Source organism: Typopeltis vanoorti, chromosome 19, assembly GCF_054136105.1.
Source record: "Typopeltis vanoorti isolate ZY-2024b chromosome 19, IOZ_Tvanoo_1.0, whole genome shotgun sequence".
NCBI lineage: Eukaryota > Metazoa > Arthropoda > Arachnida > Uropygi > Thelyphonidae > Typopeltis > Typopeltis vanoorti.
In genome coordinates this window covers 36,005,020-36,030,193 of record NC_143567.1, presented here as the reverse complement: position 1 = coordinate 36,030,193, position 25,174 = coordinate 36,005,020, and the positions used below count along the sequence as shown (strand labels likewise).

Here is a 25,174-nt window from a genome sequence, read left to right as displayed (position 1 = left end):
AATTGTTTAACTACCTCTTCTTGTTTCTCTTTTCCATCTTCCTTTTCTCATTCTTCCTCCAGTTTGACTAATTCTTTGTTGGGTCAACTCTCCAGGGGCACTCTATGAGTTGAACTGTGTCGTCATCGCTCACTTCGAGATTCAGATTGCTAGGCCCACTATTTCTTCACTCAATTTACAAAGGTCTTCATTTTTTTTTCAAAACCTCCAAAATCGGGCACAAAGCTTTTTAATGTCTTTTTCCATCTGCCACTCATATATTGAGAGGTCACTTCGTCCCAAGCCACAGCAATATTTTAAATAGCATGAAAAATGATGAACTCTTTCCAGAATTGCATGTGAGTCCAATCATTTCCTTCAGTGGCAGAAATGGCTTGTGAAAAAGTCCTCTGTAGTGTTTGCCTTAAACACTGCAAGAACTTCCTGATCCACCAGTTGGATCAATGAAGTAGTGTTTGGAGGAAGAAACATGACCTTGAACTTAGTGAAGATCAACGATATACACCCTCTGTCCAAAAAGAAACCGAACTTTTCAAAAATAGAAGAAACTAGTGACGCCACGCTTGTATCTTTTTGTTGTCAACCTTCATTAGTGTTGTGTCACCTGTTTATGACATTTGTTTCATTAGAAGCCAAGTTATAGTGCCAAGAGTGACAGTGTGTTCTGACAAGCGGTCGGAAAATGAATTTCAACCAGAGAGCTGCAATCGACTTTTATGTTAAACTTGGTAAAAGTTTTACCGAAATGCATCAAATGCTTCAAAAAGCATACGGTTATGAATGCTTACCCCATACTCAAGCTTACAAGTGGTTTAAGCGATTTCAAAGTGGTCGTGAGACACTTAAGGACGACAAACAGCCAGGCCATCCAAAAACTGGACTTAGCAAAGTTAACATCCAAAAAGTGCATGATTTCATCAAAGAAAACTCGAAATTGTCCGTGAGATTGATTGAAGATGAATTGGGGGTTCCAAAACCAACTGTGCACAACATTTTGACTGAGAGTTTGGGCCTTTGTAAATTGAATTCACGATTTGTCCCCACAAGTTGACTGACGACCAAAAAATGTATCGAATTGAACACTGTAAGGATCGCATTAAAACTACTCATAAGGACTCAAACTTCCTTGAAACGATCATTACTGGTGACGGAATGTGGTGTTTTGAGTATGAGCCTGAAACAAAGCACCAAAGTGCTGAGTGGAGACACCAGAAGAGGGGCATCTGAAAAAAAGTTGCTTGGAGAAGTCAAAAGTAAAGACAATGCTGATTTGTTTCTATGATTCCAAGGGCATTATCCACAAAGAATTTGTTCTGCCTGGCCAAACGGTCAATGGTGAGTTTTATCTCGAAGTTTTGAAGTGATTGATAGCGAGAATTTGTCGCGTATGACATGAATATCATGATGCAGGCAGCTGGTCACTTTTGCACGATAATGCACCATCTCATCGTTCGAATATTGTGAGACAGTTTTTGAGCAAAAACCAAGTTTGTGTGATGGATCACTTGCCGTATTCACTTGATTTAGCACCCTGTGACTTCTTTCTCTTCTCCCGACTTCATTTGCCGATGAAAGGAAATTGATACGACACCATTGAAAACGTTCAAGCGACAGTAACCACGACTCTCAACAGTATAGCAAAAACCGATATAAAAAACTCATTTAACGAATTAATTGGCTGTGCCAAATGCTGAATCGAAGCTGAGGGAGAGTATATTGATTGAAATAAATAATTTGAATAATTATAATTGGCCTGTGTTTTATTTTCTATCAAAAGTTCGGTTTCTTTTTAGACAGAGGATGTAAGACGGATGACCTGGAGCATTATCTAGAATTAATAAAATTTTATATTCTACATTTTCTTTCACATAATAGCCTTCCATTTCACTTGTATAACAGTTGATTAAAGCATCCACAAACAATTTTTGAGTCATCCAAGACTTCTTGTTGCTCCTATAATGAACTGGAAGAGTATGCTTTCTAATGTTTTTGAAGGCTCGTGTATTATCACTGTGCCATATCACAAATGGTTTCAGTTTATATCCGGTCACATTATCCCCTAACACAATCGTAATGCAGTCTTTAAGAGCTTTGAAATCAGGGATAGATTTTAGCTTTTTGCAGATGAATTTTTTTCTTGGGGATTTTTTTCTGAAACAAGGAGGTCTCATCTATATTAAATATTTGCTGTGACAAATAATTTTCCTCTGCAATAATTTTATCCAATTTCTCCACAAACTCCTTGGCAGCCTTCTCATCAGCACTTGCAGATTCACCATAATTTTCACATTATGCGGTGCAAAACGCTACTTGAATCTCATGAATCAACAGGAAAAAGCATTGAATTCGTAGTCATAATCGAATCCTGCTTTCTCATTCAACATACTGAAAAGACTTAGTGCCTTAGCAGTTATGGTCATAGTGCTAAGGAGCATGCACTTTTGGTTCAGGTCCTCTATCCATTATGCAAGCAGCTTTTCCATATCACTGATAGGACCTTGTTGTTGCTTCGTCACTATCATCGATTTAATGGAAGCAGATCCTTTCACAGCCTCTACAATTTTATCCCTATTTTTCAAAATGTTCGTCACTGTAGAATGAGACCATCCAAAGCTGTGTGATCACATTGATGGGCTTACCAGCTTTATATTGCTTTATAACTTGCAACTTCGTTTCAAGATCAATTGTTTACCTCTTTTTCTGTGATTCCTCTCTAGGTTTTTTGATTGTGTGTGTAGAGCTACGCTGCACAAAATATCGTGAAATAATTAACGATAAATACACAAATAACCTATTTCTCAAACACAATATCAATAGAGGAACTGCTGAAGACACATGCCGACTGCCGAGGGAGGTTGCCGCTAAATGTGCTGTTGCCACTGTGCATGATGCACTGTTGCTAAATAGAAACCTTTTTACTTTACACTTGCTTGTGTCTTGTTTGAAAGTATAGCCGAAAATGCTATTTATTCCCTTATGGGATCGCGGACATATCTCCAAACGGACGTAAGTCGAGGGATAACTGTAAACCTATCTGTTTAGCTATTATGGACTTTGAAAAAGCATATGACTCAACGAAAACCTCAGCTATTCTAGAATCACTGTTAAAAAAGGAAATATAAGAAATAAACATAGAAACCTTGAAAAAAAAATATAATCATGCCATTTCTGTTATTAAACTGCAAATAGTGGAATAAAATTCCACTATTTGCAGTTTAACATACAGGGAGTTATATATTAGGCAGTTTAATATACAGGGAGATATATCCTCCAAACTCTTTACATCTGCCTCAGAGGAAGTTTTTCATGAATTGAACTGGAAGAATAGAGGAATTAAAATTAGTAGAAAGATTCTAATTCTTCTGGGTTTTGCTGATGACATAATTCTCTTGAAAGAAGATGCAAAAGATCTAGAAATAATATTAAGTGAATTAGCTCAAGTGTTCATTAAATTTGGTTGAAGATGCATATATAAATAAAATGAAAATAGAGGATGAATGACAAACACCAAAAAAAGAATTATGCTTGAAGATAGACAAGAGAGGGTAAATTCACATGTCTATCTGGAACAAATCATAAAAATTAAAGATGGACAAATAGAAAAACTAAAAAGGATACAAGTAGGTTGGATGGCTTTTGGGAAGATCTTCAAAGGCTATATTCCCATTAATTTATAGGGGAAAGCATTCCATCAGTTTTCTTTCCTGTAATTACATAGAAAGTGAAAGAGGTCTCTTTATATATGATCCACAAACTGAAAGGGGGTGCTTAAGGGTCAGAGCTGTAATAACTGAGAGGGGACCTCGACATAGCCTATAAAGGAATGTGGAGAATCGATCAGGGCTTCTGACCTAATGTCTAAGCCTCAACTTCTCGTGGTACACCCTGTTGGGTATGTACTTGGATACTGAATGAATGAGGATCGGCTGGAAATTTGGGATTTAGCCAACCAAATTGTATTCTTATTGGCTTAAACAAAAATACAAAATGATGGTACAACATGACAAAATTTCATGCCAGCTGCACGTCACCCAGTTAAACAAGGCCCCCATTGTTTTCGCCAGGGAACCAGGGCAAACAGTGAAAAGTCAGTACCGGAACAAATCTGAAAACACAGCCCAACTCAACATCACCAGAGTTAAAAATCGGTACTATCAACATAAGAAGCCTGAATGGTAAAAAAATGGAGCTAGCTGAGGAATTAGATAGGTACCAGATCGACATAATAGTGGTGAATGAAACAAAAAAAGGCAAACACTGGTGAGAACTTTCTGAGCAATAAATACAAAATGTTATATTCTGGTAATAACAATCAAGGAAAAGAAGGAGTAGCCATAGTATTCAAAACAAAATATGGGGCTAATCTTCTTGAATGGCAGGCAGTCTCAAGTAGAGTGATGTGGGCAAATATGAGAATGGGGAAAGTTTATTTTTCACTTGGTCAGACTATAATAAATTTAGTTTAATCCTTTATCCAAGTGTGTGCAAACAAAGTTTGAGCCTGAAAGTATCTTCAGGACTGGGGTAAAGTGGTGCAACACTGGGCGACTCCTTGCAAAGGTGGAGCAAGCATAATGAAAAAGCATATCTCCCATAATGCAAAACACATCTCCTTGCAGATATGTATAATGTTATGCATTAAGGGAATGGCCACCACCCAGACTAGTTTCGCCTTTTATTGAGGTCTCTTCAGTGGGAGCCAGGCCCAAGTGGAGATACCAAGGCAGAAGCATTAGCAAGGTCATCTCCTCCTATAGGCGCTGCCAAACGGTGTGCCACCTTTTTATTAAATTACTTTGGATTTAGAGAAAGATGTTGAAAGTTTATTTTTCACTTGGTCAGACTATAATAAATTTAGTTTAATCCTTTATCCAAGTTCCTATTTGGATAAAGGATTAAACTAAATTTATTATAGTCTTGACGGATATTATACATATCCGCAAGGAGATGTGTTTTGCATTATGGGAGATACCGAGATAGGAGTGTTGGTAGCTTGCTCCACCTTTGCAAAGAGTTGCCCGGTGTTGTACAACTTTACCCCAGTCCTGAAGATACTTTCAGACGCAAACTTTGTTTGCACACACTTGGAGAAAGGATTAAACTAAATTTATTATGAGAATGGGGAACTGGACAATGAGACTTATTTGTGCCCATGGTCCCACAGAAGGTTCTACTAAGGTAGAAGTGAAGGAATTTTTTGAGGCATTAGAAAAAGCAACTGACACAACGAAAAAGGAAAAGTTGGTCCTTGTTGGAGCTCTAAATAATAGAGCAGGAAATGATTGTTAGACATACAAAAATATTTTGGAAAAATTTGGAGAAAAGAGCAAAGCTAATAATAATGGCAAATATTTGTTGGATTTCTGCTCAGAACATGGGCTGGTTATTACTAACACCATGTTCCAACATAAAAATGTGAACAAATTCACATGGAGAGAACAGGCAAGGAATAAGAAAAGTCTCATTGACTTTGTTATTGTTGATAGTGATGTTTTCTCCCTGGTGCAGGACATCAGAGTGTACAGAGGATTTAAATTTGGAAGTGATCATTATTTAGTCTTGAGCAGGATATAATTGAATTTCATATTGAAAAGAATAACATGTAAGAAAGTTTTAAAGCGAATAAAAGTTGAGCAGCTCTCAGACGTGAACTGTAGACTAAAATACACAAACATTATTGAAGAAAAAATGAAAGAGTTTGAGAACAGGAACCAAACTTTGGAGATTCAGTGACAAGCCTTGAAGAAAACCCTTAATGATTCAGCTAGAGAGGCATGTGGTGAGAATAGAAAAATCAGAACTCCATGGTGGACACAAGAAGTTAAAGAGTCAGTGAAGGAAAAGAAGAAAGCATATCAAAAGTTCCTGGCAAATAAGTCAGTTTTTACTCTTAGAGAATACAGAGACAAATGTAAGAAAGTGAAACGCTGTGTAAAACTAGCTAAACAAAAGTCATGGGAGGACTTTTGCAAGAACATAGAAAATAAATATCAAGAAGGTGGTAAGATATTCTGGAGATTGTTGAAGAAGCTTGGAAATAGAGGAAAGAGTGCTGTGAAAGGAGTTAGAGATGATAAAGGTGACATGAAAACAGGAGAAAAAAAGATATCCTTGAAGTATGGAGTAATTACTTTGAAAAACTGCTAAATGAAACAAGCAGTGATGACAGCACAGTGGTAAAAAACACTGACCAGGCATGCAGTCAGGAATACAGGTCCATACTTGAAGTAGAAAAAGCCATCAGAGGCTTGAAATGTGGAAAAGCAGCAGGAGTAGATACTATTCGACCAGAAATGCTGACGTATGGTGGTATAAAAGTCTTACAGTGGCTGCACTGCATAGCTCAGAAAGCCTGGACAGAGGGACGAATTCTCGATGATTGGAGTAGAGCTCTAATAGTATACCCATATATAAAAAGGGAAATAAAACTGAATGTGAGAATTACAGACGTATTTCCCTACTGAGTGTTCCTGTCAAGATCTATGCAAGTATACTTGAGAAACGGTTGAGAAGAATTGTGGAAGAAAAGCTTGGTGAAGAACAAGCTGGATTCAGGCCAAATAGAGACTGTTAGGATCAGATCTTCACTTTACGACAAATTGCTGAGAAAGCATGGGAATATAACAAAGATCTGTATTTAAGTTTTGTCGATCTGGAAAAGGCATATGACAAGGTGCCAAGAGAGAAGCTATTCAATACACTACAGTTATATGGTGTCAATGGAGCATTATATCAAGCAATACTTAGTCTTTATTTGAGTTGTAAGTCAGCAGTTAGAATTGAAGGAAGTACAGGAAGATGATTTAATGTTAAATCTGGTGTGAGACAAGGATATCCCCTGTTATTCATTATCTATATGGATCACATTATGAAGGAAAGTGGTATTAAACATGATATCAAAATTAGAGATGTTAATTCAGCTCTTTGCTATATGCGATGTTATACTTCTAAATAAATCCGCTATAAGTCTGCAAGATTCTCTGACTAAATTGAATAACTGTTGTAATAGATATGGTAATGAAGGTCAGCAATAAAAAGACAAAGACAATGAAAATAGGCAGAATCATTGAAAATGTCAACTGTGTTGTGAACGGAGAACCCATGGAATAAGTAAAACATTTCAGCTACTTAGGCGTGATTTTTAGTGAAGATGGTAAATTAAATATCGAAATAGACAACAGATTCAACAAGGCTGGTATGGTAAGAAGTCAATTGAATAAATTTATATGGAATAAGAGAGAAATTAGTCGGAACACTAAATTAGCTGTATAAGACAGTGTTCAAACCGGTTTTAACTTATGGATCTGAGAGCTGGGTCAGAAGTAAAACACTTGACCAAAGACTAGAGACTGCAGATATGAGAGTCCTGAGAAAGATTAGAGGCATGAACAGATGGTATCAATGGCAATGGCAATATCATATTATAAACGAGGATATTAGGTAAGAACTTGACATTGTTTCAGACAAATGCAGGGGGGGGGTGTAAATACAGTCTAATTGTGATTTTTTGAGTTTATTTTCGTGCTCTCTTTCAGTAAGTGAAATTGACTTTAAGTGCTCAATAAAACAGTCTTTAGCATTATGGCAGAAGCAAGTAAAACATGTAAAGATTTATCTTTCCAAGAAAAGCAAACAATTTTGAAGGGCTACGATAAGTTGCGGAAAATGAGTCAGTGTACTGTGGCATACATTTAAAAATTTCACTTTGTGTAAGATCTTAAAAAACAGATCAAACATTGAAACTTCAGCTCTTACTAATAAGAACATGGATAGGAAAAGAGCCAGATCTGGTAAGGATACTCAAGTTGAATCAGTATTAAAAATTTAGTTTAGTAATGTTCGTGAAAAAAATGCTTCGATTAATGGGCCTTTAATGCGTCAAAAAGCAAAAGAACTTGCAAAAACAATGGGCAAAGAAAATTTCACTGCAACTGATGGATGGTGTAATAGGTGGAAAAAGTGAGAGACCATGTGACCTAGTCAAACGTTTGTCTATTGACTACTGTTCTAGTGCAAATGCTTGGATGACTAATGACATTTTCAACAATTGCTTAGTTAAGTAGGAACTTAAAGCGAAAAATTGTCTTGTTTAGTAGACAACTGTACTGGACACACAAACAATTTATAGTTAAAAAACATCAAAGTAATCTTCTTGCCTTCGAACACCATCATCAATTCAACCATGTGACCAAGACATCATACGAGCTTTTAAGGCTTATTATCGCAGGGAAGTTCGTGCGAGAATTATAGCTGAACTCAATTATATAAAAGACCAATCTGATGAAGTCTCAGAGAAGGCTATTGAAAACTGCTTCCAGAAAGTTGGATTTTTTGTAAGACAAACTCTGAAACTTCTCCCAAAGAATTTGAATATCCCAGACATCCCAGATATTATGTCAAGAGAAGAATTCGAAAATTGGTTGAATATTGATAAACAACGTGCTTCCAATGAGAACTTTAAACTAATAGAAGAAAGTGAACCTAATACAAGTATAGAAGAACAAATTTTAGAAGCTTCTCCAACCAACACCCAGATGCAAGAAGCTCTATGAATACTCCATTGAGGTGTGCAACATACTTGTAGAGCAACAAACTTCGAAAGGCATTATGAGTATGAGCAATTTATTCATGAACTACTCTATTCAAAGACATGACAGACAACACTAGATACATTTTTAAAATAAATTTTATGTTGTTGCTTATTAAAAAGTTGTTTATAACAATAAATTAAATAAAATAATGTTCATAACAATAAATTGAAATAAATGATTTATATCCTTTGCTTAATATTATCAGCCGGCTATTGTTATTGAAAAGCGACTGTCCCAAAGTGATCACAATAAGCAACATCTACTGTATTAATCTGCTATCCAAAATTTTCTTCTAATTAGTCTATTACCTGTCAGCACTACAATATTGTTATATCTTACTTACTATTATAATAACGGAATTAACTCACGTAAATTATTCTTTATTCTTAGAATTTTGCCTGAGTATTACAGGCATCATCAGTACAGGTACAAAAGCTAATTAAACAATAACTGTTATATTCACAAAACGCCACCTAAGTAGATAAGGTTAAATTTCCTAAATTTATTAAAAAAAAAAAAATTTCCCAATATATATATATAAATATATATATATGTGTATACAATTAGGAAAGATTTGCTGATTTATAGAGTACTATCTCCCACAAGGGGGAAAGAAGTAGACCATCGGATCTGTTTAGGTTAGGAGAGTGAAGTAACATTTCACATGTTTCTTTGTAAAGCCGTTCCATTAGGAACCGACTTTTGTCTTGTTCCACTGAACTCTATGTCAGGTGTTAATGGCATGCTCTGCAAGTCCAGACTGTTCAGGTTCAAGGTACTGGATGTACGACTTGTGTTCTTCTAACCGGATCAGAGCAGATCTTCCTGTTTGTTCGAAATATGATAACCCACAAGAGTTGGGGATCTGGTAGACACCTGGATAGCTGAGATGTGTGGGAGCTTGTCCTTTGGAGACATGAGTAATGTGGAGATTTTTCTGATGGATCGAAAGGCCAAAAGGCCACACAAATATTTAGTTGTTTTAACACTTTAGCTATGCGTTCGCTAATGCCTTGTACATAGGGAATAGGTATATGCGTAGGTTCTTCTGTATTTGAAAAGGATGCTGGAGCACGACTACTTAAAGCTCTTTTTATGAAGGAATTCTTATAACCATTGGATATGAAGGAGGAATTAATATATTTTAATTCTTTTTGTAATAGTTCTTCTGATAGAACAAAAAGAGTGGGCTGTATGAACTAGTGCTTTTATGGTACCTGCCTTTTAACACACTGGGATGGTGATGTGATTCAGCATGGATGTACTGGCCTGTATGAGTCTCCTTCCTATAGACTGTGAGTTGTAGGTTACCATCTGGTTGATGAAGAATTAAGAGGTCTAGAAAGGCTAACTGCTTATTTACTTCTACTTCTAGAGTGAACTGAATCCTTGGAAGTGTATTTATTTTTGAGAGAAACTGTTGTAATTCTTCCGAAGTGCCCTTCCATATGGCAAAAATGTCGTCCACATATCATTCACAAAAGTCGGTTCCTAATGGAACGGCTTTACAAAGAAACATGTGAAACATTAGTTCACTACCCTAACCTAACAGATCCGATGGTCTACGTCTTTCCCTCTTGTGGGAGATAGTACTCTATAAATCAGCAAATCTTTCCTAATTGTATCTTGTAATTGTATACACACACATATATATATATATATTTATATATATTGAAAAAAAAAAATAATAATAATAATAATTTTAAAATAAATTTAGGAAATTTAACCTTAGCTACTTAGGTGGTGCTTTGTGAATATAATGGTTATTGTTTAATTAGCCTTTGTATCTGTACTGATGATGCCTGTGATACTCACGAAAATTCTACGAATAAAGAATAATTTACGTGAGTTAATTCTGTTATTATAATAGTAAGTAATATGTCTATTCACAGTATTTCCATACTGAAACTTATTGTTATATCTAACATTTAGTGATTCTAATGCAATTCTGACTGAATCAATCCACCTAGACCACGGTCTTCCTATAGGTCTCCTTCCTGCCATCTTGGCATTAAAGACCTGTTTTGTTACTTCTCACATTTTGTTTAAGTGACTATACCACCTTAGATTAGCTCTGCTTACACATTCTTGAATGCTAATAATGCCAAGTTCCTTTCTAATATCTTCATTTTAAATATGATTTTGCCATTGATGCAATCTGCTCACTCTCCTAATTTTTCTCAGAACCTCCCATATCTGTAGTCTTTGATTGAGTGCTTTATTTTTAACCAAACTCTCAGCTTCATAACTTAAAACTGGTCTGAACACTGTCTTGTATACTGCAAGTTTGACGTTTTGGCTAATTTCTCTCTTATTCCATATAAATTTATTCAGCTGTCTACTCAACATATCGGCATTGCTTATTCTGTTGTCTATTTTCAGATTTAACTTGCCATCTTCACTAAAAACTGTTCCTAAAAAATTCTAATATCGGACCAAATGCCACTTTCTTTCAAAATGTGATCTATATAGATGATGAATAAGAGTGGAGATAATGTGCATCCTTGTCTTACACCTCATTTTACATCAAACCATCTTCCTGTATTTCCTTCATTTCTAACTGCTGACTTACAACTTAAATATAGACTATGTGTTGCTCTGCATAATGTTCCATTTACCTCATATCATTGTAGTGTTTTGAAAAGCTTTTCTCCGAGCACCTTTTCATATGCCTTTTCCAGATCTAAAACTAAGGACAGATCCTTGTCATATTCCCATGATTTCTCAAAATTTTTTCAAATATTTGAAAATCTGGTCTTGATGCTCAGGCCTGAACCCAGCTTTTCCTTCACATTCAGCTTTATTCCCTTTTTTTTTTATAAATGGTGGGTATTATGAGATCTCTGCTCCAATCATTGGGAATTCAAACTCCTTACCAGGCCCTCTGAATTACGCAGTGTAGCTACTACAAAACTTTTATACCTCCATATTTAAGCATTTTTAGTCTGCCTTTCCACATTTCAAGTTTTTGATGGCTTTTTCTACCTCACATATTTATATATATATACTCCTCTTTGTATTCTTCTTGAACATGTTCTAGTATGGTTCTGTCACTCCTTGTATCATTTAACAGTCTTTTAAAGTAATTACTCTAGACATCCAGCATATACTCATCTTCAGTTTTTATGTTACCTTTATCATCTTGGATTACTTTTACAGTACTCTTTCCTCTATTTCTATGCTTTTTCACTAGCCTCCAGAATATTTTGCTACTTTCCCGATATTTGTTTTTTGTATTCTTACAAGTCTTCCCATGACTTTTGTTTAGTTACTTTTACATGTAGCTTAGCTTTCTTATAATTTGCTCTGTATTCTTTTAGAGCATTTGGCAACATATTTATTAGGAATTTTTGATACATTATCCTATCCATTTTCTAGAATGGCTTCTTTTACTTCCTGTATCCACTGCGGGGTTCTTATTTTTAATCCTTATGGATAACTTCACTACATACTTCCCTTGCTGACTCAATTAATGTCATCTTCAGAGTTTGCCACAGAGACTTCAAGGTTTGGTTCTTGTTTTCAAGCTGCTTCAAATTTTCTTCAATAATATTTGTATAGTCAAATCTACAGTTTACCTGTAAAAGCTGCTCAACTTTAATTCTTTTTAAAACTTTCGAAAACACTGTTCTTTTCAATGTATTATCCATTTTTATCCTGCATAGCACTAAGTAATGGTCACTTCCAATTTCAGATCCATAGTATACTCTTATATCTTGAGCCAGCATGAAAACATCACTATCAACAATGACATAGTAAATGAGACGTTTCTTATTTCCTGTGTGTTCTCTCCACGTGAACTTGTGCAGATCTTTATGGTGGAACATGGTGTTAGTTAATAACGTGTCCTGAGCAGAAATCCAGAAACTACTTATCATTATTATTAGCATTGCCCTTTTCTCCATTTCCCAAAACATTCCTATATGCCTGGTGGGATTCATTTCCTATTCTTCTGTTTAGATCTCCAACAACGGCCACTTTTTCCATTTCCTTGGAACCATAGGCACAAATAACTTTCGTTGTCCATTTCCTCATTTTGAAGTGTGCCCACATCACTCTTCTTGAAACTGCTTTCCAATCAAGCTTATCATTTGGTGGTGAATGTTATTGCTACTTCTTCCTTTCCTTGATCATAATTATTTCATTACTTCTTCCTTTCCTTGAAATAATGATCAAGGAAAGGAAGAATATAGAAAGTATAACATTATAGAGGTAAATATAGAAAGTATAGTAAGTAAGTAAGTAAGAATAAGTATAGAAAGTATAACATTCTATATTTATTATTTAGTAAGATCTCACTTGTTTTTGTCTTCTTTGTCTCAGTAATGGCAATTATGTCCATATGGTACTTTAAAAATTCATAATATCTATTTTCTATATTCTTCTGAACATTTCCTTGCAACTTTTGTTTAGCTACTTTAGAACGTAGCTTTCTTATATTTTTCTCTTGTATTCTCTAAGGAAATATATTGTCTCTGGCTGCATTAATCATTGGTTCTCTTCTTATTGAGTCTTAGGTTTGGTTCTGGTTTTCATGACTCCACTTTTCTTCAATAATATTTGTATATTTTAATCTATAGTTCTTTTCAGAATGCTGCTGTTTGACTTTGATTCTTTTCCATACATATTTTACTTTTTAATATGTTAGTTCATTTTTATCCTGTTCAAAACTAAATGGGTGATCACTATTTCAAATCCTCTATGTATACTCTTCTATCTCAAGATAGAAGAGTATACATAGATTTGTCTTATTTGTTGTGTGTTCTCTCCATGTGAATTTATTCAAGTTTTTATGTAGATGATGTCAATAATGTCAAGCCAATGTTTTTTTTCCAAAATAGTACTCGTATGTTTGGGATTCATTTCCTCTGTGCTTAGATAGAGAACCAGCTTCTGTTTCTTTATGCCAATTGCTTTCTCTCTCTCTCTATAAAAAAAAAAAGAGCCTTCTCTACTAGAACCTTCTGTAAGAACAGAGGCCAAAAGTCACTGATGCCCAATTTCTCATTTTGAAATTTGCATGTCACTTTACTAACACCATTTTCTGTGTAAATGCAATACTATTTTCTTTCATTTTTTTAAAATAATTATTTTTATTGTTTTCATTGTCATCATCATCATTATTATTATACTGGGTATGCTTTTTAAATTTAAATTTAAAGGTGATTTTGTATTTTGTATACAAATGTTAAATCTGGAAGACAATCACTTAAATTGTCTTTCAGTGTTTCATTCGGGATTTAACTGAAATGCAACATCTTCCTAAAAAAAAATGACTTGTAAATAGATAATAGTTGAATCTTTGTACATATAGTATTAATAGTCCTTTCATGTAAATTTTTTGTATAATTTTGTAAATGGTCCTTAATAAACGACAAGAAATAAGGTATTGCAAAGGCGACTTTGTAACAAGAAGGTTGAAGTTTAGCATAAACAATCGTAATCCGATTAATAACATGACCACGGGTGATTGCGATATGAACCAAAGGCACATATAAACCAACCTCACGAAGACGCAATGAGAAGGAAGGTGCGATGTGCAAAATTTGGCTGGTGTCTGCAAAATCAATGACATAATAGGGAGAACAGACGCAGAGCCTATAAAAGTTTTAGCGATGCTAGTTCGAGGCTTCTTTTTGGTAGTTATTTTTCAACTTGTTCAGGTTTTGGATGTTGGCTGTCCCCTGCGGTTTTCTGTGGCTAGTTGCTTCGATGTGATGGGAATGAGCAAGTGATGTTCGGCGGCAACGATGTGGCTAAGTAGCGGGCTTATCCAAGCATAGTATTTCATGCGACGAGACGAACAGCAAACGCCAAGGTTTTGAGTAGCACCAAGCGCACATTCCTGAGCATAAGGTTAGAAAGAAGCACATGGCTGAAGAATAATCGACTGGCCAAGACAAGGAAGCGATCGGAAGAAAGTCTAAAGGAACAGAATGAGAAATATCGTCTAATTGAATTCGTCAGGCTGGTAAAGTAGAGTTTATGTCTTATTGTATATTATCTTGAAGTCAGGGTGAGCAATTGTGTGTAAAATTTGTAAATCGGACTCGTTAAAGCAGAATTCAGGACTTTAGCACCTATTCCTTTAACAAGGATCTTTAGTATTAGAAGTGTAAAGTTTCAAGCATTATTGTTAATTTTTGGTCGATGAATTGTATTGAAGTTAATTAAGGAGAAAGTGACACTAAATCTACTTATTTGTATTAAGTAAATGGGATATGGGCAGGTTGAAATTTTGTTATATGTCATCTGATGAGAAATACCTATTGTGAACCTTATCTTGTGTGTTAGTTTAGCTTATTTAATTTTGAGGACCTTTCAACTCATTTAAGTTTTGTTTAACATGTATTGTATTTAGTATGAATAAATTTCTTTGTCTTTTAACCTAAAATACATGTCTGATCAATTAGGTCAATGCACCACCTGCTTTAATTAAAGAACCTGTATATGTAAGAAGCACAGGAGTTTAAGAAGGAAACAGTTACGACTGCAGTTAAGAGTAAATTAGTAAGGGCTTGAGTAATTCTGATAGTTTTGGAAATCGTTATAATCTGTGAATCATATCTGACAAGAAATTCTATCTTGTATAGGAACTAAGATGGCGCAGCTAAACAAATAAATTCTCTTAGTTCTGAAAAGGATTTGATACCAGATTTTTAATCAGGGAGAAATTGGCTCTAGCCTGAGGCATTCTCTTTGTTTGAGAGTTTTGCACATGATTCTAATTCTAGGATAGGCTACGAAAAATCATAGAAAGAGCGCAGCACATAAGAACTTGATTGGAGTTTTGATGTAAGATAAAAATTTTGTTATTTAGAAATGAAAGAAGTAATAAGTTTTACAATAAAAATATAGAAAAACAACAACGTTACACTAAACATTAATGCACAAAAGATTTTTCATAAAAATTAATAATAATAATTAATTTATATAGTACAAAATATAAACAACAAAAATCAATTAAAAATTCACTCACATAATAAATTTCAGACATAACTCAACCATACTCCTAGCTTGCTTTACAATATGACTTCCTGGTTCATTGAATTTTTTAGCATTAGTCAGAATAAACCTTACATCAAAAGTTACTGCTTGCAATCTCCTAAACAAGAAAAGTGAAGATTTTAAAATCACATAATATACTATAAAGCAAAATAATTTCAAAATAACTTCAAAACAAATTAAAAACTGTATAATAAGACATTAAATTGGATGTTTAAATGGTAGTTCACATCTTTATCCATTATACTGTAGAAGAAATTATTTTCACCTGATACTTTATCCTGCTATAAACAACAAAGTTTTGCACATGAAATACTTATATGACTAGCTGCATGCATAATGAGAGAGCATTATGGTATATAAAGTAATAATGCAAAGCACATATCCCAAAACATACAGTATATATCTTCTTTACAATAGAGAAAGATTCATTCCCCAGACTTTACTGTCTTGCCAGTGGGTATCTAGATATATGGAGTGATGGAGCTAACTTAACATCAGACATATTTTTCGCATAACTAACAAAATGGTGTATTTATTGCATGTTTTTACTAAGCTTCTGATTTTGGACGTAACAAGTTTACTGCTACTTAGATGATATTAGATAAGAAATTATATTCTTGTTTTCAGAAAAATTTTATTCTAATACTAAGTATTAAGTGAGTAAACAAAGGCTCAAATATGAAGTATTTTCATGACTAGCTATGGAAAATGAAAACACACATCCTGTAATGTGTGTACTGTTTTACATTGTGGAAGAGTAATTCCTCAGATGACTAGTTATAAAAAAATTTTCTTCCCATAATGCAGGGCCATATATACATTCAAGGATGTGTGCTTTGCATTATAAGATACCCGAAACAATTTGAAGTGAAGGTACTTTCCACTAAACTGTTATTGTGGCTTACATGGTGAAATACAGATAACAAAAGAATATGATTTTAGTCACTGTCAATTTCACAAATAAATTTAAACATAAGTGATTCTGGTAATAACATTTTATGATGCATACCTGAGCTGTTAGATGCAGCTCAGGTATGCATCTAACAGCTATTGATTCAAAACAGATGCATCTAACATCTGTTTTGAATTATGTTTGAAACAATTATGTTTATGAGGATGGTATTTGTTTGTCTGTGTTCTATGACCAATCTGCCTGATTTAAGGATGAAAAACCAGTTTTTGGGAGGTAAAACCCTGCCACCTCTGTCTGAAATTGGCAAACTAACCTTCAGTAAAAATCCCTTATAGAGATTCTTTAAAGTCCTACATGGGATTTGAACTCTGATCTTTCCAATCTAAGGGCATTTTCAATACTGAATGAGCCACAGAGACTCAACAGTAGCATCTTCAGGCATAAACACTCCAGACAAGCATCAAACAAACTAGGCATTCTCTTCTGTTCAAGAAGGTGTGCTCAAGATGAATACATTAAAAAGAATCTGACATGATAAAGCCAACAGCTTTTAATCTCAGAAAACTGAGATTAAAGATATTCTGAAATCAGGATCTTACAGAAATTATTTATTGGGGTGAGACTTAATTCAGAAAGTCAGGGAAAATAGATCATGGAATAAACAATGAGAATCCATGTAAGTTCAGCTAAGGTATGAAAATATGCTAATGATATGAAATATTGGAAAAATAAAATATTATTTTTAACCCTTTGTCAGTGATGTTTCATTCCATTAAGCCTCTAACATGAGTTTTCTCCTAGCACTTTAGCCTGAACACACAGATTATGTTTCAGGTAAGATTATGCAAGCATACCGAGAAGAGGTTAAGAAAAATTGCGAAAAAAAAACTTGGAAAAGAACAAGCTGGATTTAGACAAAATAAAGGTCATGATCAGATTTTCATTTTAAGACATTGAGAAAACATGGAAATATAACAGATCTGTACTTAAGTTTTGTACAACTGGAAAAGGCATATGACAAGGTCCAAGAGAAATGCTGCTCAAAGTGCTACAATTATATGGATGAGAAGTAAAATACAAAGACTTAAATCTCATTGCCTTTGCGATTATTGGTTACTATGAGGGTGGTCTGAAAAGTTCTTGGCCTAACAATGAAAAAAATAATAATTTATAATTTCAAAATTATTTTTATTTTTCAACATAATCTCCCTTAAGTTTTGGGAAGAGATAGAATTCAGAGGGAGCCACATCTGGGGAATAGGATAGATGTTCCAACAATTCATAGTGCAGATCCCTTAATTTTCCCATTGCCAAAACACCTTTGTTGGCAGGTGCATTGTCCTGATGAAAGATGATTTCTTATTCTGCAAACCGGATCTTTTCTCACGAATGAATTTCTTTCAGCATTAAACCTTTTTTTACAAAGAATTTTATAACCGCACGATACTCAATTTTATCCATTTCAAGGGATACAGACAACACTTTTGTTTCAGGCAGCTGTATAAAACAAACTACTTGATAGAATGACTTGCAATTTCACATGGATGCTTATGACAGATATACCAACTTAGAAAAAAAAATCTTGCCAATAGTGTTGCCATCTATGGTCGAGACCACCCTCGTATTTCTTTTTAGATTATAAACAGTTGGAATTTACATATGAATGAACAATTTGCTCTCTCTCTCTCTCATGCATTTCAGATTTAAGCAACACCTGTTCAATGAATTGACTGTCACATGCCTTTCATGCAAAATGAAACTAATCACAACATGGTAACAACCAGTTCATGGAAAATTCAACAATAAACAACAAAAACTACTAAAGTAGGACAAAATTATATATGATTTCAGCATCATCTTACATAATATCACCAAGGTAAGTAGTTTTGTTATTCATTTTAATTTGCATCAAATCTTTTTGTTGATGCACATAACAAGTTTAGAAACAACATCAATAATATAAATGCAACAAGAAAAACACCATGACTTACACGAACAAAATTTAAATGCAGAACAAAGTTTATGAATTAATATATTTGCAATACAGCAAAAAACTTAACTTGCATTTATGAAATTTTTGCGATACTACTTGTCAGACAATGTTTTAACTTTAAGATTTTCCTGCACATGCACACAACATCAAATTCCTGATATGTACCCTCAAGGGGTGTACAGGATATGATAGTACTATATGAAAAACTTACATCACCACTAATTTCCTATCTACAATTTTCCTCCAAATCAATCTGTTACCTGTCAAGACTCCAACGTTATCAGCTCTCATATTTCTATCTTCTAAGGCACTTTTTCTGTATCAATTATATCTTGGTCTTCCTCTGGGTCTTTTCTTTCCAACCTGACAGAGAATACTTGTTTTGCTAATCTTTCCTCTCCCATTCTGTTCAAGTGACCATACCACTTGAGATTAGCACTGCCAACTCATTCCTGGATGCTAACAATGACAAGTTCTTTCCTAATATCCTCATTTTTAATATGATGTTGCCATCTGTTCATGTTCCTAATCTTTCTCAGGACACTCATATCAGCTGTCTCTAGTCTTTGGTCAAGTGCTTTACTTCTGACCCAGCTCTCAGATTCATAAGTTAAAATTGGTTTGAACACTGTCTTATATATAACTAATTTAGTGTTTTGACTAATTTCTTTCTTATTCCATATAAATGTATTCAATTTGCTTCTTACCATACTTGCTTTGTTGATACCATTGTCAATTTCCATATTTAATTTACCATCTACACTAAAAATCTTGCCAAAGTTGCTGAAATGTTTTACTTTTTCTATAGGGTTCTCTATTCAATTTGGAGTTGATATTTTCAATGCTTCTGCCTATTTTCATTATCTTGTTATTGCTAACTTTCATACCATATCTATTAAAACAGTTATTCAATTTAGTCAGGGAATCTTGAAGACTTGTAATGGATTTATTTAGAAGTATAACATCATCCACATAAAGCAAAGAGCTGACATTAACATCTCCAATTTTGATATCAGGTTTAATACCCCTTTCCTTCACACTGTGATCCATATAGATAATAAATAACAGAGAGGATAATGTACATCCTTGTCTGACACCAGATTTAACATTAAACCACCTTCCTGTACTTCCTTCAATTCTAACTGCTGACTTACAACTCAAATAAAGACTAAGTATTGCTTGATATAATGCCCCACCGACACCATACGACTGTAGCATTTTGAATAGCTTCTCTCTCTTGGCACCTTGGAATATGTCTTTTATAGATATACAAAACTTAAATACAGATCTTTGTTATAATCCAATTATTTCTCAACTATTTGTTGTAAAGTGAAAATCTGATTTTGACAGCCTCTATTTGACCTGAATCCAGCTTGTTCTTCACCAAGATTTTCTTCCACAATCCTTCTCAATCGTTTCTTAAGTATACTTGCATAAATCTTACCAGGAACACTCAGTAGGGAAATGAATCTATAATTCCCACATTCATTTTTATTTCCCTTTTTATATATAGGTACTATGATAGTTCTACTCCAATCATCCGGAATTCATTCCTCTGTCCAGGAATTCTGAAAATGTACTGCAGCCACTGTAAGACTTTTATACCTCCATACTTGAGCATTTGTGGTAGAAAATATCATCTACTCCAGCTGCCTTTCCACATTTCAGGCTTTTCATGGCTTTTTCTACTTCAAGCATGGATATATATTTCTGATTGCATGCCTGATTAGTGTTTTTTTACCACTGTGCAATCACTGATTGTCTCATATAGCAGTTTTTCAATGTAATTACACCATACTTCAAAGATATCTTTTTCTCCAGTTTTCATGTCACCTCTAATTCCTTTTACAGCACTCTTTCCTCCATTTCTGAGCTTTTTTAACTACCTCCAGAATATCTTGCCACCTTCGATATTTATTTTCTATGTTCTTGCCAAAGTCTTCCCATGACTTTTGTTTAGCTAGTTTTATGCAGTGTTTAGCTTTCTTACATTTGTTTCTATATTCCCTCAGAACATAAGCTGGCTTATTTGCCAGGAACTTCTTTTCCTTCACTGCCTCTTTAACTTCCTGTGTCTACCATGGAGTTCTGATTTTTCTATCCTTGCAGACAACTTCACCACATGCCTCTCTGGCTGAAGCAATCAATGGTTTCTTCAGAATTTATCACTGAATCTTCAAGGTTTGGTTCCTGTTCTCAAACCCTTTCATTTTTTCTTCAATAATGTTTGTGTATTTTAGTCTACGGTTCACATCAGAGAACTACTCAACTTTTAATTGCTTTAAAACTTTCTTACTTGTTCTTCTTTTCAACATGAAATTCAATTTTACCCCACTCAAGACTATATATCATGATTACTTCCAATTTCAAATCCTCTGTACATTCTAGTGTCCTGCACCAGTGAGAAAACATTACTATGAAACTATGAACAATAACATAGTCATTGAGACTTTTCCTATTCCTTGCCTCTTCTTTCCATGCGAATTTGTGTATACATTTTTACATTGGAACATGGTATTAGTAATAAACAGTCCATGTCCTGAGCAGAAATCTAACAGGTATTTGCCATTATTATTAGCTTTGCTCTTTTTTCCAAATTATTTTTGAATGTCTGACAATCATTTTCTATTCTGCTATTTAGATCCCCAACAAGGACCAACTTTTCATTTTTCATTGTGTCAGTTGCTTTCTCTAAACCCTCAAAAAATTCCTCCACTTCTACCTTAGTAGAACCTTCTGTGGGATCATAGGCACAAATAAGTCTCATTGTCCAGTTCCCCATTCTCATATTTGCCCACATTACTCCACTTGAGACTGACTGCCATTCAAGAAGATTAGCTCGTATTTTGTGTTGAATATTATGGCTACACCTTCTTTTCCTTGATTGTCATTGCCTGAATATAACCTTTCGTATTTATTGCTCAGAAAGATCTCATCAGTATTCTTTTTTGTTTCATTCTCTATTTTTTGTCTCTATTATGTCGATCTGGTACTTATCCAATTCCTCAACTAGCTCCATTTCTTTGTCATTCAGGTTTCTTATGTTGATAGTACCGATCTTGAACTCTGGTGATGATGAGTTGGGGTGTGTTTCAGGACCTGTTTCAGTAGCAGACTTTTCGCTGTTCACTCTGGTTCCCTAGAAAAACAATGGAGGCCTTGTTGAACTGGGCGACACCCCAGCCAGCATGAAATTCTCTCGTGTTGTACTACCATTTTATATTGTGGTTTAAGCCAATAAGAATACAGTTTGGTCAGCTAAATCCCAAATTTTCAGCCCATCCTCATTTGTTCAGTATCCATGTAGATACCTAACAGGGTGTACCAAGAGAAGGTGAGGATTGGACATCAGGTCAGAAGCCCTGATCGGTTCTCCATATTCCTTTTTTGAATCACGTGCAAAGGTGTGGCACCATCGAAACGATGCATCGCAGCAGGTTAGCTCCATTCAAGCACAGGTACATGGATATCTCAACAAACTGTGGCAAGACGTCCAAGCATACAAAGCCTGTAGCCTGCATCCCGTTATCCATAGTTCATCGTAGAGCACGTTTTCAATTTTGTTGTGTCCATAAAATTGGACAAAGACACTAATGAGTTAATGTACACTTGACAGATGAAAGTCATTCTAGTTTTTCCTCCGATTCTAGATGACACTTGATCTGGTATGAAAGTGGTTCTGCTTACCATTGTGAGAATGTTCTTGAAAGGAATGGATATGGTGGTGCTGAGGTCATGGTGTAGGGGAGGCATTATACTTAATGAATGAACAGAGCTACAAGTGCAATGAAGATACTTCTAGAGACCTAGGATATTAATTGGATCGAGTAGCCAATAAGTTCCCCAAATCTCAACCCCATAGAACAGGTTTGAGACGCAATAGGGAGGAACACTTCTGCTTGAAATTCATCTCCAGAAAACTGCTTCAAACATTGCAGAAGAGGTTTTTATGAAAGCATAACATCTACAAAAGATAGTGGTGGCAGAGTTGAAGAAATTTTTTTAACACCAAAAGGCGTGATCAACAGTCAAAGTGTTAATGTTACCTTCTCTTAACAAAATAAATTTAAAACTGTCTCAGAACTTTTTTTTTCTTTTTTAAAGTAAAATATTGACTGATAAACTATATGTACCTATAAAAACGGTTTTCAAGGCGTGCCTTAATGGTACTCAGATCTATTGGGTATTCTACTACCATAGCATACATTGGGTATCGGTTAAGATCTACTGGAGCAGTAAAAGGTTCAGCTATAGAAAGTTCCATTATCCTTTCAAAGCCATGAATAAGTCTTTCTGATTCAGCATCACGCCCACATGATGGCCATTCTTTACGACTTGGCACATACATCATAGCTTTTCTTTCTGCAGCTGTGATTTCTACGCTTCCACCAACTTCCTGAGGCATACCTATATTCAACAAAAACAAACATATATAATATCTATATCACATTTCAGTAATATTGATTAGTAATTACTTTTACACATGTATACATTTACTGGCCATATTAGTAAAAGATAACGTTACTTTGGAATGTAAATAAAATCATCAACTAAATTTATTCCTTAGAAGGTATAAGTCAAGCTCATTTAACCCTAGAAATCCATGGGAGTTATGGAAATCAGTGGACATCTATTTTACACTCTTAGATATTACCAAAAGCTACTCATGACTATTTGATGAATTTCAAGGAACTGGGAAGAGAGTACAGGGAACAACTGCCACTATGTAATGATCTTAAACTCTAACATTCCTATCATTGAAACAGTGCAAATTCTAAAGCAATTTTTCTGAGATGCAGGATTTAAAATCCAAGTTTATGGGAGGAGAAAACTCTATTTGTCTACATCAGAGATCAAATGACCCAGGAACTAGCTGAAAAAGTTAGACTAGTTAACAACTAGAATTGAACTTAGAAAAAATCTTTCTTCTGGAAGTCTAGCATAATGGTACTAGAAAGCACACCTCCACCAACTTCCACAGGTATAACTGTAACTCAATAAAAGACATATATATATATATATATATATACAGAATATCTAGATTGTATTATTATTATTATCTAAGACCTCCAAGGAGTCAAGGACTCATCGAGAGAGGCTATATATCACACAAACCAGATGTCATAACTTCCCTTCACACTAGATGCACTCACTGCTCTGTAAGAGTGGGTGAGTTTCTGCTCAGGAGTCCACACACTCACTCTATCCTCATAAGCTATGTTCCTGATATAATCTATGTTACTCTTCTTTGCACCCTATCCACAGCTTCTTTGGAACCCAGAAGACTAAATCTGTGCACAGGACCAAGTAGTCAAGGCCTTGTAAAGAGTCAAAATGACGTCCATATCCTTACATATCAAAGTTTGTTTCAACATCACAATTATCATACTCTGAGTTGTATTTGAAATTTTTGGAGGAAAGATGGGCTGGTGCTAATTATAATGACAAGAACCTGTTAGATTTCTGCTTAGCACATGGACTAGCCATTACTAACATGGTCAACATTAAAACATGCATGAGGGCAAACATGGAGAGAACATGCACTAAACATGAAAAAGTTCAATATCATCCTGACAGGTGCAGGATAATATAATAGTTCTACATGAAAAAAGTTACATCATTACTAATTTATGATCAACAAATTTCTTCCAAATTAATATCGAGTCTTGACAGACTCCAGTATTAATTTGGAGGAAATTTGTCATATCTTATACGAGGTGTGACAATTTAATTCCCAGAATGCACCTGTAAAAAAAACCTATGTTCAGAACTACACATTAGTGGCTACTGTCACCTTCGAAGTAGCCCCTTGTGCATTTATACATTGGTTTAGATGGCGTTCCCATTTTTGGAAACATGCCTGGAACTCTTTTTCCAGAATACTCGAGTTCCTTTATCATATTATGCTGGATATCAGTGATGTCAGAAAATCTTCATCCTTTTAGCACAGTTTTTAATTTTGGAAACAGCCAGAAATCACAGGGAAGGGTAAATAAGCAGGATGACTTAATTTGGTAATCGATTTTTTGGCCAGAAACTCTCTCACAATGAGTGCACTATGGCTTGGCGCATTGTTGTGAAGGATGATCCACTTGTCAGGCCACAATTCAGGTCTTTTTCCCCAAACAGAATCTCGTAATCTTTTCAGCACCTCTAAATAGCATTGTTGGTTGACCCTTTTGACCATGTTCTATGAATTCATAATGGACTATCACCTTTTGATCCAAGAAACACATCAGCACGGTCTCGATCTGCGAAAGTGACATGCATGCTTTTTACAGACGTGGTGAACTCAGGGTTTTCCACTGTATGCTCTGTTTCAGGATTGTACTGGAAGCGCCAGGTTTTGTCACCTGTAATTACTCTTGGAAACATACTTATTTACAGAAGATCAGTTGCAAATTGAACTCGCCGCTGCTTCTGTTCGTCCGCCAAGATCCAAGGCACAAACTTTGAGGAAATCTTTCGCATACTCAATTCTTCAGTTAAAATTACCCTGACTGTTTCTCGATTCATTTGCAAATTCATCATCCATTAATTACACACTTAATCGTCTGTCAGACCATACCAAATCTCGAACTCTGTGCATATTTGCACCCATCATTTTTGTTTTTGGCTGCCCATTTCTGGGGTCGTCATTCACATCTTCTTGCCCACCTTCGAATCTCT

At 34.9% G+C, this 25,174-nt stretch overlaps 1 protein-coding gene across 1 annotated transcript in view; it reads right to left on the bottom strand.

Annotated features, from left to right (window-relative positions):
- The window catches only part of BRWD3 (bromodomain and WD repeat-containing protein), a 451,316-nt gene that overhangs the window by 96,627 nt on the left and 329,515 nt on the right, over positions 1–25,174 (bottom strand). The window contains 2 exon segments of the mRNA XM_090409588.1: positions 15,571–15,696; positions 22,639–22,912. Coding sequence (XP_090265714.1) covers positions 15,571–15,696; positions 22,639–22,912 — 400 coding nt within the window.